This window comes from Zeus faber (assembly GCF_960531495.2).
Source record: "Zeus faber genome assembly, chromosome: 8".
Lineage (NCBI taxonomy): Eukaryota > Metazoa > Chordata > Actinopteri > Zeiformes > Zeidae > Zeus > Zeus faber.
Window position 1 is genome coordinate 10,495,166 of NC_137195.1, and position 16,558 is coordinate 10,511,723.

Sequence of the window (16,558 nt, forward strand, 5' to 3'; positions counted from 1 at the left end):
TATGATATAATAAACAGTATTTTACGTGTGTCAAGTCAAAACACAGTGAAACAAAACAACACACTCACCAATGACTTCACACAATGAATGACACACCAACTTCAACATTTTTATCCGTCAATCAATCTTTCTTTGATGTGGCCAGTTTAAATCGGTTTCACATTTAATGTTGTTGTTTTTGTTTTGAATAACAATTCCTTTTACAAAGGTCCGTTTCACTGTCCGCTAAGTTAGTAGTGTTCAAGCTGTGTGCGCAAATAAATGCGATGTCTCGTGCGGGAGGGATGGAATCAACCTGATATCAAAACGACAACTTTCTTTAATTCTCTCTTTGTTTTTTCATTTTTTTTTTTTCCACGACAGAACATTAGCGCCACTGCGGACAATTAAAACAAAGCTTTGCCCAAGAGCTGTTGATCAAATAAACTGGAGAGGCCTCTTTGTTCTCGGCGCCAACAGGTCGAGGTGAGCGGTTGATAAAAAAAAAAACGGCTCCCGACGTGGAGCACACACACAAACACCACCGCACCACATTGTCGCCCCCCCCAGCCCCACACCCCCCAAAAAAACAAATACACCGGTTTATCATAAAGCGCCGGCGTGCGACTCATGCCTCCGCACACCACCGAGGCTTTTTAAAGGAGTAACAGCGCTGCTGCCCGGGTGGAGATGTCGGCCGCCAAAGAGAGCGGGCCGCTTGAGACCCAGGCGGGGGAGGGCTCCAAAGGCGCTGCCGAGAGGCCGAAATGGGACAATAAAGTCCAGTACTTGCTCACCTGCATTGGTTTCGCCGTCGGACTCGGTAACGTCTGGAGGTTCCCGTACCTGTGCCAGATCTATGGAGGAGGTGAGATCAGTTCAGCAGCAGGAAATCCTACTTCATGTTCAACATCCAGTTATTCATGTCCATATGTTTTTACTGTATCCCAAACCATTTTTGTCCCAAAAAGGACACTGTAAATGTAGTATACTGTATATTATATTATAGTATGATACAGATGATATACAGTACATTTATGATTGTATTATATCCAACCCTGCAGATTGTTTGCCGTTACTAAAGCTCATGAGAGAAGGGGAATCGACTGTAAAAAGTCACCGGTACAGATTACCATGACTATTATTGTTGTAGCCTGGACTTATTGTAATGAGAGTCCTCATGGCAGGATTCTATTACTCGTACGAGACAAAACCCGCACGGGTGTAGTAAAAGTGCATAGCTTTCAGGTGGTGCTTTTCCCGTCGCCTCGGCTTTTTCTGTGTTGACTCGCGGCGTGATAGCGGGGCGATAAGGCGCCGCTTGTTGATCGTTCCGTTTCCAATCCAACACGCGGCGCGTGACCTTCAACCAAACGTTCGGCCTTTGCGCTCCAGCACCGCGCCTCACGGTTTCATGTCGAAGTGAAACCAGTAGCTTATTATCGAAATAACCTTTTTTTATAATTATGGGTTTTTTTTGTGATTAACTGACTGTTCTTTTCCAAGGGGCTTTTCTGATTCCCTATGTGATCGCCTTGGTGTTGGAGGGGCTTCCCCTGCTGCACATGGAGTTGGCCATCGGACAGAAACTACGCATGGGAAGCATCGGCGTGTGGAACTCCATCTCCCCCTACCTCGGAGGCGTAGGTGGGAAAGGGTCTGGCGTTTCGGTGATTTCGAGACGCGGGGTGTTTGGCGCGGTTTCGGTTCACCGGCCACCTGTGCTCCTCGCAGGTGTGGCGTCGCTGATCGTCTCCTTCCTGGTGGGGCTCTTCTACAACACCATCCTGGCCTGGATCCTCTGGTACTTCTTCAACTCCTTCCAAAACCCGCTTCCGTGGAAAGACTGCCCGGTTAACGACAATCTCACCGGTAAATGTCTCATTTATCGACGACGGACAGACGTCAACGAGGTGTGAGGTTCATCTCGTTCTTTATTACACTGATAGTGATACTGACTGTCTGTTAATAATGATATTAATATTATATTAATAATGATATTAAAAGTGATAATCACATTTTAACATTATCCCGCTAATTGCAAGGTGACCTACTAAATTATTATTTTATTTAGTAAGTCACCTTGTAATAAGCGCGATAATGTGCAGCCAGCCGGTCACTACCGTTTGAGTCTCCCACTCAGAGTGTCTCAAGACCCCATCGCCACATCAGGGGTTATCTTGTGATAAAGCCCAGCCCGCTGCATGTTACCCCTTATATAACATGTGTCCATTCCATCGTTCCACGCAGGTTACGTGAGCGAGTGCGAGGAGGGCACGCCGGTGAACTATTTCTGGTACCGTAAAACGCTGAACATAACACCCGACATCGAAACGGGCGGTTCCCTGCAGTGGTGGCTGGTGTTGTGCCTGGCCACCGCCTGGTGTCTGGTCTACGTCTGCTTCATCCGCGGCATCGAGACCATTGGAAAGGTGGTGCATTTCAGCACATCCGTACATACTGATTTGGCTGACAAATATAAAAATACTAAACCATGCAGTTTATTAAATGCAAGTGATTTTTTTTTTGTTTATGTATCTGTATATTATTTTCAGGCAATTTACTTCACAGCCACCTTCCCATACCTTGTGCTGACCATTTTCCTGATCAGAGCCCTGACGCTGCCCGGGGCGGCCGACGGCTTGGTCTATCTTTTCACGCCAGACGTGAGTTTTAGTTGTAGGTTCAATCGAACACTTTTTTTTTTTTTTTTTTTTTTTTTTCCTCCTGTGAATTAAAACCTTTTTCGCTTATCAAACAATTATCTGGCTAAAATTCTCTTCAAGTGGGAAACCCTGAAGAATCCCAAAGTGTGGCTGGATGCCGCCACTCAGATTTTCTTCTCGTTGTCGTTGGCGTTCGGGGGCCTCATCGCTTTCTCGAGCTACAATCCTCAGAAGTAAGACACTTTTCATTTATGATATAACCCAGTAATATGATGCAATGTGTCAAACCAGTAAAACAAGAGTAAGAAACACTGGTTTCTTTGCAGAAATGACTGTGAAACAGATGCCCTGATCGTCGGATGCGTCAACAGCTTTACGTCTCTGTATGCTTCAATTCCTATTTTTGCCATTCTCGGATTTAAAGCGAACACAAACTACGATGAGTGTCGTAGCGGGTACGTGCCTCTCAAACATAATAAAACAATTTTTAAAAAATGATGCTTCCGTCCACCTACTGTTAACGCTTTTCTTCCCGATTTTGTAGTTTTGATCAATAGTGTAGTTTCTGTTGTTTTTGTCATTGTTGTTTTTATGGCTGGTTTTAGCCGGTGCTGCTGTTAAAGGCCAGTTGTATTTCCTCAATTTGCTAGGAACATACTGGTGTTGACAAATGCATTTAACATTGGGGACGAAAACGTGACTCTTGGAAACTACGACGACTGGTTAACCCACCTCAACGCAACCGATCCCTCTGAGGTCGCGAGCCTGAATCTAAAGACGTGCGACCTTCAAACCTTCCTCCATCAGGTGGACTATTTTACCCAATATTTTCCTCAAACACAAATTTAATCGAAACGTGACTTTCTACTACTACTAAAACTGCTATGTTAAGAAAATATATATATTTTTGGTCCACCTATTAGAGTGCCTCTGGGACAGGACTGGCCTTCATCGTGTTCACGGAGGCTGTGAACAAGATGCCCGGATCCCAGGTCTGGGCGATCCTCTTCTTCGTCATGCTCTTCTGCCTGGGCCTGTCCTCCATGTTCGGGAACCTCGAAGGCGTCCTCACGCCTCTGCTGGACCTGCACGTGGTGCCGTCCTGGATGCCCAAGGAGATTTTCACAGGTGGGCGCTGTAATATTTCAAATCGTGAATAATTCCTTTAGAGCGACGAGGTCACGCGTTTCCGTTAAAAAGAACGGAAGAAAAAAAAACAAACAAACGCGGTGATCATAACTAACATACACGCGCGTGACCTCTCCCCTTCTGCTGGCAGGCTTGTTATGTCTCACCTCTTTTATGGTGGCTCTGATCTTCACCATGGGCTCGGGAAATTACTGGCTGGAGATTTTCAACACCTACGTGGGGTCCCTGCCTCTGCTCATCATAGCTTTCTTCGAGATGATCATCGTGGCGTACGTGTACGGAATCAACAGGTGAAGCTCTAAGCGTTTGCGCGACGCAAATTCGACGTGAGCGCAGGGTTTGGTAAATTTCGGGTGCGTCCGTGCGTCCGCAGGTTCAACGACGACGTCGAGTGGATGGCCGGTCGGCGGCCCAACATTTACTGGCAGGTCTGCTGGAGGTTCGTCAGCCCCTTCCTGCTGCTGGTGGTGTTTGTTGCGTACGTTGTGATCGAGGCGGAAACCCAGCCCACGTACAACACCTGGAATCCAAACTACGTAAGCCAAAAAACGGCCGGCCGCGTTTTTTTACGGAGGTGCGCCCGCCGTTTTTAACCCCGGTATCTCTCCACTCATTTAAGGTGGACTTCCCCCTGTTTGAAGTTCGCCCCTACCCTCGCTGGGTTTTTGCCATCTGTGTTCTCCTTTCCACCCTCCCCGTCGTCCCAATACCCGTGGTGGCTCTCTACAGGTTCTGTGGCTTTCTGAAGCGGCGCATCATGGAGAGACACAACAGAAATCCCTACGAAAATCAACTTTATGAGGGAGATTTATAAATCAACACCTTCCGTCTTTTTCAACAAACCAGGGATTGTCGTCGGTGCCTTGTCCCATGCCTGCACATGTTGGGGAATGTGTTAATTTCCTAATTATCTCCTCATTATTTCCTACCACGCTGTTTTAATCAGAAAACGTACCAGACTGTTTCGGGCATATTTTTAAATGATCTTTTTTTGTCTTTTGCTTGGCTTTTTTTTTTAGGAATACAGTATTATTAGTATCGGCTGTAATTAAAAAAAAAAAAGTGTATTTACACGGTTAAGAAACTTTTATCTCTGTCTTAATTGTAATCGTGCAAATGGAACATTTTATCTTTTTTTTTTATCGGGAAGTTACATGTCAACAATCCAGATCAAATCAATGCAGTATCGTATTCAGAGGAAAGTTTGAATAAAAATATTATACTGTACATGTGGGTTTTGTGTTACCATTCGTTAAAATGTATATTGTATTTGTATATTTTTACATTGCAGGTGGACTCTGTTGGTTTCTATGTAAAATGTGGGCTTGTGAAGCCCTTTGAGAGTGTACTGTGATTAAGGGCTTTATAAATAAACTTGACTTGAAGATAACAAGGAATACAATGCAAATAAGGGGCAAGGTGAAGGATGATTTATGCAACGCTGTGTGGATAAATAGTTATATAGTAGTATATAGTGTATAATAGTGTAGTCTGCCATTTTGAGTGTTTTCTGAGGTTCATGCATTTTATTTATTTATTTATTTTACGTTAGAACAGCACGGTTATGTGTATGCATGTATGTGAATACGTGCATTTCTGTGTGCGGTGTGTGAAAGACAGACATTCAGAACTGGACATTTGTGTATGTGTGTGTGTGTGTGTGTGCGTGCGTGCGTGTGCGTGTGTGTGTGTGTGTGTGAGTGCATGCGTGCACGCGACCAACGACAGTGCCCCTGTGTGTATTTCAGTCAAGTGAGTTACACCGTGGCCCTTTTTTGTGGTGCGGGCGGACGGTGATTATTGTCCCGTCCCCGTCACGTGCTTTGGAACATGCTGGCTGCCTTTGTTGTCCCCAGCGCCTGTTCTGCTTTTCTGGCACTTTCATACAATGGTGCACTTAAACACCGTGATGTTATCAAGCCTTTCAAACTACTATAGCTTGAATTCCAGCTCTCAGGAAAAGAGTAACATCCCAATGTAGGATACATGGCAAAAGACACACCGCTGAAGAACAACACCAAGGATTAAGGATACCGCCAGAACAAAGGTAACGGCGACTGAACTCATTTTCGACAAATTACCGTCATAATTCCGTGGGCAGTTTACTCAACTTATACGTTAGTACGTGTAGGGTTGTGCAAAGGATCACGCGCCTTTTGAATGACTTGACACAGGGGCTCCACATTTGAAATGAATCAGCAAAAGTCGATGTCTTGAATTAGTGCCTTTAATTGTCGCGTGGCAACGTGCCGCACTTTATGGCTGAGCGGGTTACGTAGTAAACTAACAATTTATACTGTTCAACGCATTCCTGTACTCGTAGTGAACACGGGCGGTGCCATGCTTCATGTTCAGCCGTAACGTTGACGCAGCTCTCCGACACCAAGTTGGCGGCGAGGTGATACAAGTTCAGTGGTGTGCTGACCTATGACCCCCCACCCCACCGTAGGAAATGTCCCTGCGAGCAGATGCCTCCCAGTGTGGTGGAGTCGTGGTCGAGTTTGAGTCTGATGACGTCAGGGACAGGAGACCCAGAAAGCCTCGGAGTATACCAGGTGAGCCCGAATCACCGAGGAGAGGACGCCGGGCATTTGCCAAAACGCCATGTTTCCCTCCGGGGTCTTTCTAGTTTGACTTTAATCCCTGTTTCTTGTCAAGGTTCAGCTCTCATCTACCTCAGGGGTCCCAAGTTCCTGATCTATGTCAGTGGAGCGTTGTCAATGTGGGTAAGAAATGCTTAAATGCGGCAAAACACCGGACGAACCACATTTCCATAATGCGCAAGGTCGAAAAACACTGCCGGAAAAGAATGTCGCCAAGCATCTCAGTCCTGTCACTCTCTTTACTCCGTTTCGCAGGGTGACCGCATGTGGCACTTTGCCATATCTGTGTTCCTAATTGAGCTTTATGGTCGTAACCTGCTGTTGACGGCTGTGTTTGGCTTGGTGGTGGCCGGGTCAGTGCTCCTCCTCGGCGCCCTGATCGGAGACTGGGTGGACCGGAATCCAAGGAACAAGGGTGAGCACCGCGACGCTGTGCGTCTATTTCGCGACGCTGTGCTCCCGACGTTGTGGTTGTGTCACATCATTTAATTTTTTTAACCCCCCTCTGAGTTTTTGAAACCTCTGTTTTTGCTCCTTCCATTTTAGTCGCACATGCATCCCTATTCATTCAGAACATTTCAGTGACAGTGTGTAGCATTGTGCTCATGTTGGTGTTCTCATATAAGAAGTGGATTGAACAGATTTGGGATGGATGGCTTACTGTGAGTACACCCAAGCTGAAACACATTTCACCTTAAGCCTTTTTCACTGTGCCACGGATGCTCCGCAGGGGTGGTTTTTTTTGCTGCTAACGTTCAAAATGTTCTGTCTCTTGTTTCTGCTACTGAGCCTCTGGCTCCTCTGTGCTGTCACGTGTAGTAACATGTTGCATCACAAAACTTACGCAAGGTGGTTTGTTATACGGTGGTGATCGTCCTGGCAGATGTGGCAAACCTCGCAAGCACGGCACTGACCATCGCCATTCAGAGGGATTGGATTGTGGTTATTACAGGCTACAACCGTGGACACCTCGCAGGTGAGTCATATCACTCTGTGATATTCTTATTGCTTTTCGTACGGTGTGAACGTGAAACCGCTGAAGACATTGTAGGTGGTTCCACATGTAACCAGCTGTGGTTTTTACAACCAGCTCACAGAGAAACAACACTGCAGTAATAATTGTTTTCTTTGACTCTGACCAAAGGGATGAATGCCACCATGCGGCGGATCGATCAGGTGACCAACATCCTGGCCCCGCTCGCAGTGGGACAGGTCATGACCCTGGCCTCCAATGTGGTGGGCTGTGGCTTCATTCTAGGGTGGAACCTTGTGTCTCTCATAGTGGAGTTCATCTTCCTGTCACGGGTGTACCGCATTGTCCCCGCGCTGTCCGTCAAAGCACCGGATACAGAGGTGGACCAGGCCTTTCTGCAGGGGAGGGAGAGGAGGCCCCAAGGTACGGATGAATCACTCTGCGGGGCATTGGGCTTTTTATTTTAAAATGATTAAAAAAGCATGAGTAAAAAGTAGAGTAAAAGAAAAAAAAAACATAAACATCATACTTTAACTGTTAATACTTATTTTCCAGGCGCATCATTTTATTGCAGAAACCTTGTCGGTATTTTGTTTCAACTTCACTCTGCAATCAGTAAAGCTTAGACAAATATTACAGAGTATTGTTAAATGTATATAGGCAAACAAAATCCATGGCTTAATGTAGACGTCTTTGATAAGGGCAATGTCTGAGTGCTCTTAATCCTGATTGTAAATTGTAAATTGTAAATGTATATTATATATTGTATTGCATTCGTATTTAGAGAAATATTGCAGGTAAATATTTTGCAGCTGATTAAAATGCACAGTTCAATTATATTTTCTTAATAGGTTGAGAAAAGAGTTTAACCTCCCTGTGGTCGGCCATTAATGGTACTGATATGATAATTTCAACATTAAGGGGCCTGTTGATACAGTTGACTTGACAATGTCTGGAGAATGAGTAAAGGAAATATTTTGATTGAAAAGGAGCTGTTCTATAAAGTTTACACTGTACATGTGCAAAGTCAAAACACACAGATTTTCAAGAATAGTGATTTGGCCGTAGTGAGCACAACAGGATTGGGTGCCTGATCTACATTGGCCTAAACCAGTGATTCCCAACCTGGTGTTCCCAACCCACATGAGGGCGCTAGAGACCCTAGGGGAGTCATGAGGACTTTGAGGCATGTTACATAATAATGTAATATTGGTTCAAAAAACCACGACCGCTAATACAATTAGAACAATCCATAACAATGCAGTTGTAATGGAATTGCACTGTTTGTGTCTATGGTATACTGGTTAAATAGTTGTGCACTTGCATAGTTGCCCTCTTAAAATATAATAAAATAAAGATAAAAATAAAAATAAAGAGTGAATGAAACGGTAACTATTCCCTGAACGGGAATAGTTACAGGCCTAAAAGTGAATCAGAATAGACGCGTCACATCTTTCAAATGCGGGGTTTTTATTGAGGGTTCTCTGGGCAAAAATGGTTGGGAAACCCTGGTTAACCAGTCACTGTAGATGTTACGGATGACACTGACAGACTTGATGGTTTTCCTTTCCTTTACCAGTGCAAGGTGACACTAGAGAGGCCGTCGCTCTGGCAGAAGACAACTGCAACCTGAGCATAAACCTGAAGGAAATCACCAACCTCCCGCTGTGCTTCCAGAGGTTCCGCTGGCTCCTGAGCACTTGTAAGGACGGCTGGAGGGCCTACTACCGCCAGCCTGTCTTCCTGGCGGGCATGGGGCTGGCCTTCCTCTACACCACCGTCCTGGGCTTCGACTGCATCACGACGGGCTACGCTTACACTCAGGGCATCAGCGGCTCTCTCCTCAGCTTGCTGATGGGCGTGTCGGCCATCACGGGGCTGATGGGCACCGTGCTGTTCACCAAACTGAGGAAGGCCTACGGGCTGGTCAACACGGGAATCATCTCCAGCTGCCTTCACCTGGGCTGCCTGCTGCTTTGTGTATGCTCTGTGTTCGCCCCCGGCAGCCCCATGGATCTTAGCTTGATCATGCCTTACATTGACAGTAACTCATCATCTGACGTGGGAGGGATGGTGAGCCAAAGACAGAAGCACACGTACCCCCTGCGAGGAGGCAGCAACCAGCCGCTGCTGCCTGACCGCTCCTCCATCCACTGGACCAACAACACCGTGCTCTTTGATAACGTTCCCTCCGGCACGGTGCCGGCGTCCTACACCTCCATTATCCTGCTGTTTTTGGGCGTCATCACGGCACGCATCGGTGAGTAGGGAGGCTTTTCCGGGGCTGACTGGCTTCAATCACGGTTTCAGGCATTACATCCTTAGTGGACCCCAATTATCGTTCTGTTGTGCTGTGTGTGTTTCAGGTCTCTGGTCCTTTGACCTGACAGTGACCCAGCTCCTCCAGGAGAACATTTGCGAGTCGGAAAGGGGCGTGGTCAACGGCGTGCAGAGCTCCATGAATTACCTGATGGACCTCCTCCACTTTATCATGGTCATCTCCGCTCCGCAGCCACAACACTTTGGCATCCTCGTCATTATCTCCGTCTTATTCATCACCACGGGACACACGATGTACTTCCTATACGCGCGCAAAGCCAGGAGAAAACACCGCCTCGACACGTAAGGGAGCGGCAACAAAACATGCGAGCATGTGGCTGCCGCGTGCACCATCTCCACCCTGCGCTCGTGAAACGAATGTCCCCCGTCTTGTTTCTTCAGCGGTCACATTGCTGAGCAACAATGCAACAGTCCACTCCCCATCCAGCCATTCCTTTCAACACACCACAGCGAGTGTCTGTCCCCACATTAGTCGCTTTCTTCCTGCGGGGGCCGAGCGCCATGGCAGCAAAACCAGTACTCAGGTGAACTAGAGTGGGAGACGCCCTCTCCCTTCATGTATTAGTTGATGTGGACACAACGGATGCTGTGTTGTCTCCTCAGCTGGAAATAGCCTGACCTCAGACGTAACGGGAAGCAGAGGTAACGTTAAAGCGCCCGCACGCGCCTTTAACAGCCCCATAGGATCACAGGAGGAGTTTCACTGGGCCAGCCTGTTGAATCACACAGCATTTTTGGATGGGAACGTAGAGAGAGATTATGGGATTTTTTATTTATTTATTTATATTTCTCATGTTCACACAGTTAAGAACATTGTCTCACGGCGGAAAAAAAACAACTTAAAAGTGACGGTAAATGAATAACAAAAGTTATAGTTGGCAGAGCTTTAAACAAGTGGCATTGATGTTTCTGATCCGTCCACTTGGAAATACTCCAGGATGTCCAGCAAGGAATGTAAAGTGAACTAGACGTGAGATGTATCGATCAATACAATCCGAAAAAGAATATGCCCCACCCCTTTGACTGACGAAAGAGGAAGGACATAGAAAAATTCTTTCCCTGGTTTGTTTCTCTGTGGATGAATCAAGCAGACACTTGCCCTCTCTTTCAAACTCATCATTAATGGAAACTTGGTTTATGAAATCGAATAAAACCTTTAATATATATGCATTAACCAGCTCAATCAAATTTTCCATTCTCTCTGGATACACTTTGAATTGTTTGATTTCTTATTCATGAAAACGGCAAACAAATTCTTAGTATTTCTCCCTCACGTAGACAGAGTGATATTAATGCAGTTTTATAGCAACCCTTTCATTATGTGCATTTCTTGCATGTTTGCAATCAGTGGTTATTTTGTATGCTGATAGCAGCTCTGTATGACTGCACTAGTATTAGAGTACACTATGCTTTATGTCTCGTTGAAATGAACTATACATTACCTTACCTCAGCTCAGAACTAGACAACTGTTTGAAAAAAGGACTTGGACATTTCTGTCAGCTACTGTATTCTGAAAAAAAAAGAAAGGTCCTTTATGTACAGTGAAAATTTCATTGAAGTTTTAAATTTTGTACCGCAACCAGCACCACATCACATTATATTTGTAGAATTTTCCTGTGTAGTCTCAGTACTGTGCTGTCCTCATCTGTTCCAGATCAATATTTATGATCAGACAATAAACAAATGCATAACACTTTCTCCTTTTGAATTATTATTGCCGAGAGTAATTTACAAACAATATACTGTACCTTACACAGCAAAACTGTTTCAGTTTTTGAAAGACAGTCACTAATGCCACTCTACTTAACCAATCCCCGTGACCCCATTCAGTCACAGCCTATTACGAAAATAAAGTCAGTAACTCAACCTTGACAAGGTAATGCTGGAATTGGAATCCTTCCCAGAGAATGAGCACCCTTGTGTTTGTGACACTGGCTGTCCCTTGTGATCTCTGCATATTTAATGGATGATTTCCAGGATGCTTGGCTCCCAAAGCAGTATTATAGAATCTGCTGACTCCAACTGTGATTCTGCTCAAGCTCATGGACCTTTGCAAGCTTGCTTTTCCACCACTGAAGAGGCATAGAGGATTCTGTGATGTAGTACTGCAGGTAAACAAGGTCCCTCATTAAGCGCAAAGTAGCTCCATGTCTCCATGAGACTTCTATGGTTTGTGGTGGTGAGGTGAAGTCATTGGCACGCAGGCAGGCAGGAGACGGCATTTCATGTAAAATCGAAGAACTGCACAATTTAATTAATTGAGGATACTAGAGTCAGATAAATGTTTCCGGTATGATTTGGCCAACAGGGGTCAAAAGGGCAACACCACGGCAGGAACCACGCCATTGTTGGGGAACAAGAGGAAACGAGGGTCAGTTATTAAAGCAGGGTATAGATGTGTGTAGTGATGGATTTTATAGTCAAATGTGAAACAGTTATTTATAGAATTATTGATATAGTTTGGGTGAGGAAACACTACTGGTGTTACTTGCATATATTTAAACAAATTTCCCCTCAAAGAATACATCCATCTACCATGTATGCATGTGCACTGGTATGTTTAGAATTGTTGATTAAAGTTGTTTTTGTTCTTATTATTGTTAGAAGTCTCTAAAAACACAAGAAAGCATAATATACTGCAGCCACATTAATGCTATTACATCAGGGTAGTATTTTACCGTATAGTTTCCATCTTACTTCTCGTGGAAGTTTGACTTCAGGCGTTCTCCGAGAGAAACTAGGTCAGTGGTTGTATGTTATCCTGTCTTTGTGCTGTTGCTTTGCCTTCCAGAGAAAAACCTTAACTTGAAAGGATACCTAAGTTCAGCAATATATTGATTTGAATATTGAATGTATGTATTTCTCTCCGTACGGCAAATACAGAAAATAAAGTTAACAATTATATTCATATTTAATATTCATTGGGCATTGTATGGTTATGCAGTCTACCATAGAGATACAAATATTGCCTGCCCACAACGATGCAGCCCCTCATACAGTAGATGCTGTACATTGCTGAAGAGCAGCAGCTCTGAAGCTTATTTTCTTGTAGGTTTGATTTGCATGAACGCACAACTCACTCACGCTTGTTTATGTTTTTTTATTTTCTTTTCATCATATATGATGATTGCCCTGTTTTACCACTAATTATACATATTAGTTGACCCCATAACACATATCTTATACTTGGAATTAGGTATATTGATACTGTGGTAGGGGGAGTGGTTTTGGCGCCATCTGCAGTTGGGGGATAGCCAGCACTGGCAACTGGAAGGGGATGCAGCTGCAGGAGATTGAGGTAATTAGCAGAGCATTGAAAAGCTGCTGTGGTTTCACCTCTCTCTCGTTCTCCACTAACAGCCAGGCTGGGCTTCCATTCCAGAGCTTGAACTTTATGCTTGTTTGAAAAGACCTTTCTGTGAAATAAATGCCCAATGAAGTCTGGTTTTCTTTCGATCTGCCCCCTGGTCCATCTCTCTACCCCACAAATGACAAGAGACTTGTCACAGAAATATTCATTCTCCAAATGAAATATCAAGTTATCCGAGGATAACTCGCTGTCTGATCATGAATTACACCGAATTACAGAACCAACAGTTTGTTATTTACATACATTGATCAGCCAAAATTTGACAGGTGACAAAAATGACAGGTGGAGTGAATAACATTGATCATCTTGTCCTAATGGCACCTGTCAAGGGGTGGGATATATTAGGCAGGTAGTAAGTAAAAAGTCAGTTCTTGAAGTTGATGTATTCAAAGCAGGAAAAATGGTCAAGCATAAGGATCTTGTGATGGCTAAACGGCTGGGTCAGAACATCTTCAAAATGACAAGTCTTGTGGGGTGTTCCGGTTTGCAGTGGTCCAAAAGCGGTCCAAGAAAGGACAACCGGTGAACTGGCGACAGGGTCATGGGCGTCCAAGGCTCCATGATACGTGTGGGAAGTGAAGTCTAGCCTGTCTGGTCCAATCCCACAGAAGAGCTACTGTAGCACACATTGCTGAAAAGTTAATGCTGCTGTGATAGAAAGGTGTCAGAACACACAGTGCATCACATCTTGATGTGTATGGGGCTGCGTAACCCCAGACCTGTCAGAGTGCCCATGCTGACCCCTGTCCACCGCCTAAAGCGCCTACAATAGGAATGTGAGCGTACGAACTGGACCACAGAGCAATGGAAGAAGGTGGCCTGGTCCGATGAATCATGTTTTCTTTTACATCATGTGGATGGCCGGATGCGTATGTCATTTACCTGGGGAAGAAATGGCACCAGGATGCACTATGGGAAGAAGGCAAGCCAGACGGAGGCAGTGTGTGCCAGTGGGTCCTGGTAATTATGTGGTTGTTACTTTGACACGTACCACCTATGTAAACATTGTTGCAGACCAAGTACACCCCTTCACGGAAATGGTATTCCCTGGTGGCAGTGGCCTCTTTCAGCAGGATAATACACCCCGCCCACACTACAAAAACTGTTCAGGAATGGTTTGAGGAACATGACAAAGTGTTCAAGGTATTGACTTGGCCTCCAAATTCCCCAGATTTCAATCTGATCAAGCATCCGTGGGTTTTGCCAGAAAAACAAGCCAGATCCATGGGGGCCCCACCTCGCAAAGAGTACCCCTTTTCCACTGCACCAAAAATGCGGTAACACCCGTTAACATCCTGCATTTGTCACCAGTGGGAAAGGAAAAACCCGGGTTTCAGTCCTGGGTCAAATGACCCGGCCATAGACACAGGTTTTAATCGGCTCCACCTCCTATCAGCCCTGATGTAAACAGGACACCCGGGTCGAACCGCTAATTTTGGCCCTTTTACCTACACAACGTGATGCGCGTTGAAATTCCGGACGCTGGCGCATGAATAGAGAGAAATATCCATGTATCATTCCATCATTTCATATCCGCTTTTGAATCCAAAATCTAAATCAGAAGTTAATGACTTTCTTCCGCATGGGGGACCATGAAAAGTTGTGAGTGTGGGGATCGCACCGTGGCGACCATAGTGGAGAACCCCAACGCTCCCCGCTGGGCTGCGAGTCACTCCAGCACCGCTCAAAGCCGGTCCCCGCTCCACGCCGCCAAAGAGCATGGAGTATTCGTGCGCGGGTGCGCACTGGTGCCACGGATGCTGCTCCATTCTGCTTCTACTGTAGTGTTGGCTCGTTCATGAACGATCCGATTCTTTTGAACGGCTCAAAATACTTGTTTTTCCAAGCTTTACAATTTTATGTCGTTGTTTGTTTAAGTTATTGTCTCCTCTACTGCTTTGTTCCCAATCACACTGTAACCATGGCACGCCCCTTGTCCGGCATGTGCGTGAGGTCGAACGTGAGGCACCAGGGAAAAAATGGCGTTTCTCCTGGCAATGGGAAAAGGTATCAATCGTCTATTTTTAGCGGGTTGACCCGGGTTTAAAAAACAACAATTTTGATGTGAAAACGGTTTTAACATGACTCAAAGGATCTGCTGCCAACGTCTCAGTGCCAGATACCACAGGACACCTTCAGAGGTCTTGTGGAGTCCACGCCACCACGGATCAGAGCCGTTCCGGCGGCACGATGAGGACCTACACAATATTAGGCGGGTGGTTTTAATGTTGTGGCTCACCGGTGTATATTGCTCTAGCGGATGGGGCATGGTGGCAGGCAGCGCAGTGGGCAGACCTGTTGCCGTGCAGCTCCAGGGACCTGGGTTTGAATCTCGTATACGGTGTGAGTCTGTGTTGAGTTAGCATGTTCCCTCCAGGTGTCCTTGTTGACTCCCACCACCAAACACAGAGCCACATCATGAACAGTAAAGGCAGGTAAAACGTTGGGTGGATGGACGGACGACATGACCCAACATTTGTCGCAGGGGCAGAATGATCAGGCATGCTTTCAAATGAAAGAGAAGCAGGGAACACCTTTACTGCCGTGAGACGGGAACATTTTCTCGTTTGGCTTTTGCTGTATCAGCCATTTTTTTCCCGCAGCAGCAGAGGTGAAGGGCTTTATTGGAAGGCAGTGAAGCATCACATTGCTGACAGTGGCGAAAGAAAAGATATAAGGCTCGTAGATAGCGTTCATGTCAATAATTATTTTACTTCCATTAACTTTGTTGTACATTTAGCATGCTCCTTATGATCTTTACTGTATGTGATTATCTTCGGCACCTGTGTTTTAAGAAGCAAATACTGGAATGCAAACATTCACGTCTACGCTGATGAGTAGATATTTCGGTCAGGATTGGCAGTCACATGTCTTAGTTTATTCTCGAACCCTGTTTTATTTAAACGGGTAGATTTGTGAGATTTTTCTAAATTCTACTGAATAAACTTAAAATTAGGGTATCCACGGTAAGAAAATAAGATACCAAGAGAAAGCAAATTGTGAGATTTGCTCCTTTCTGTGTATTTCACAAGGGAAGGCAGTTGGTCCTTGACTTTCCATGAGAATTCAGAACTGGTGGAACATATTGAAAAATGTGTAACCTGACTCTATTGGCTGTAATGAGTGGCTGTTGAGTGATTAATGAACTGTTTATTTCACACATACAGAACTTCATACGTGATGTGTTTTCATTCACCTAATTTATTGTCATTAAATCTAAGACAATTTAACAAAAATTGTAAATGCATTACGCAAACACTATAGTTGGTCCTTGACTTTTTATGGGAATTCACATTCCCCGACGTGTTTACCACACAAGTAGAAACATTCTGTTCTCGCACACCCTCCCTCCCTCTCTGGTTCTCTGACACTACCACAAATCTCCAGCCCCTCTAGTGTGTGGTCACCTTGGATCCATGCCCTGCTCGCTCCTGCTTTCGGGAGATTGTGAAACAGCCAACATGCCAGATGTTTCCT

General features: G+C 45.2%; 2 protein-coding genes across 2 annotated transcripts; both read left to right on the forward strand.

The window, feature by feature from the left end:
* Positions 1-669: 669 nt before the first annotated feature.
* On the forward strand, positions 670-4,608 carry LOC307233372 (sodium-dependent neutral amino acid transporter B(0)AT3-like; the record flags this gene model as incomplete). Its single annotated transcript, XM_080004699.1, has 12 exons — positions 670-847; positions 1,486-1,626; positions 1,714-1,851; positions 2,230-2,411; positions 2,535-2,645; positions 2,766-2,878; positions 2,972-3,100; positions 3,296-3,452; positions 3,569-3,773; positions 3,925-4,084; positions 4,168-4,330; positions 4,414-4,608. 12 exons carry the CDS (start codon positions 670-672, stop codon positions 4,606-4,608), a joined length of 1,872 nt encoding a protein of 623 aa, XP_079860825.1.
* Positions 4,609-6,246: 1,638 nt separating this feature from the next.
* Positions 6,247-9,996, forward strand: LOC307234068 (ferroportin; the record flags this gene model as incomplete). Its single annotated transcript, XM_080005639.1, has 8 exons — positions 6,247-6,349; positions 6,453-6,520; positions 6,653-6,812; positions 6,944-7,059; positions 7,247-7,373; positions 7,542-7,793; positions 8,950-9,630; positions 9,737-9,996. 8 exons carry the CDS (start codon positions 6,247-6,249, stop codon positions 9,994-9,996), a joined length of 1,767 nt encoding a protein of 588 aa, XP_079861765.1.
* Between the last annotated feature and the right edge of the window lie 6,562 nt (positions 9,997-16,558).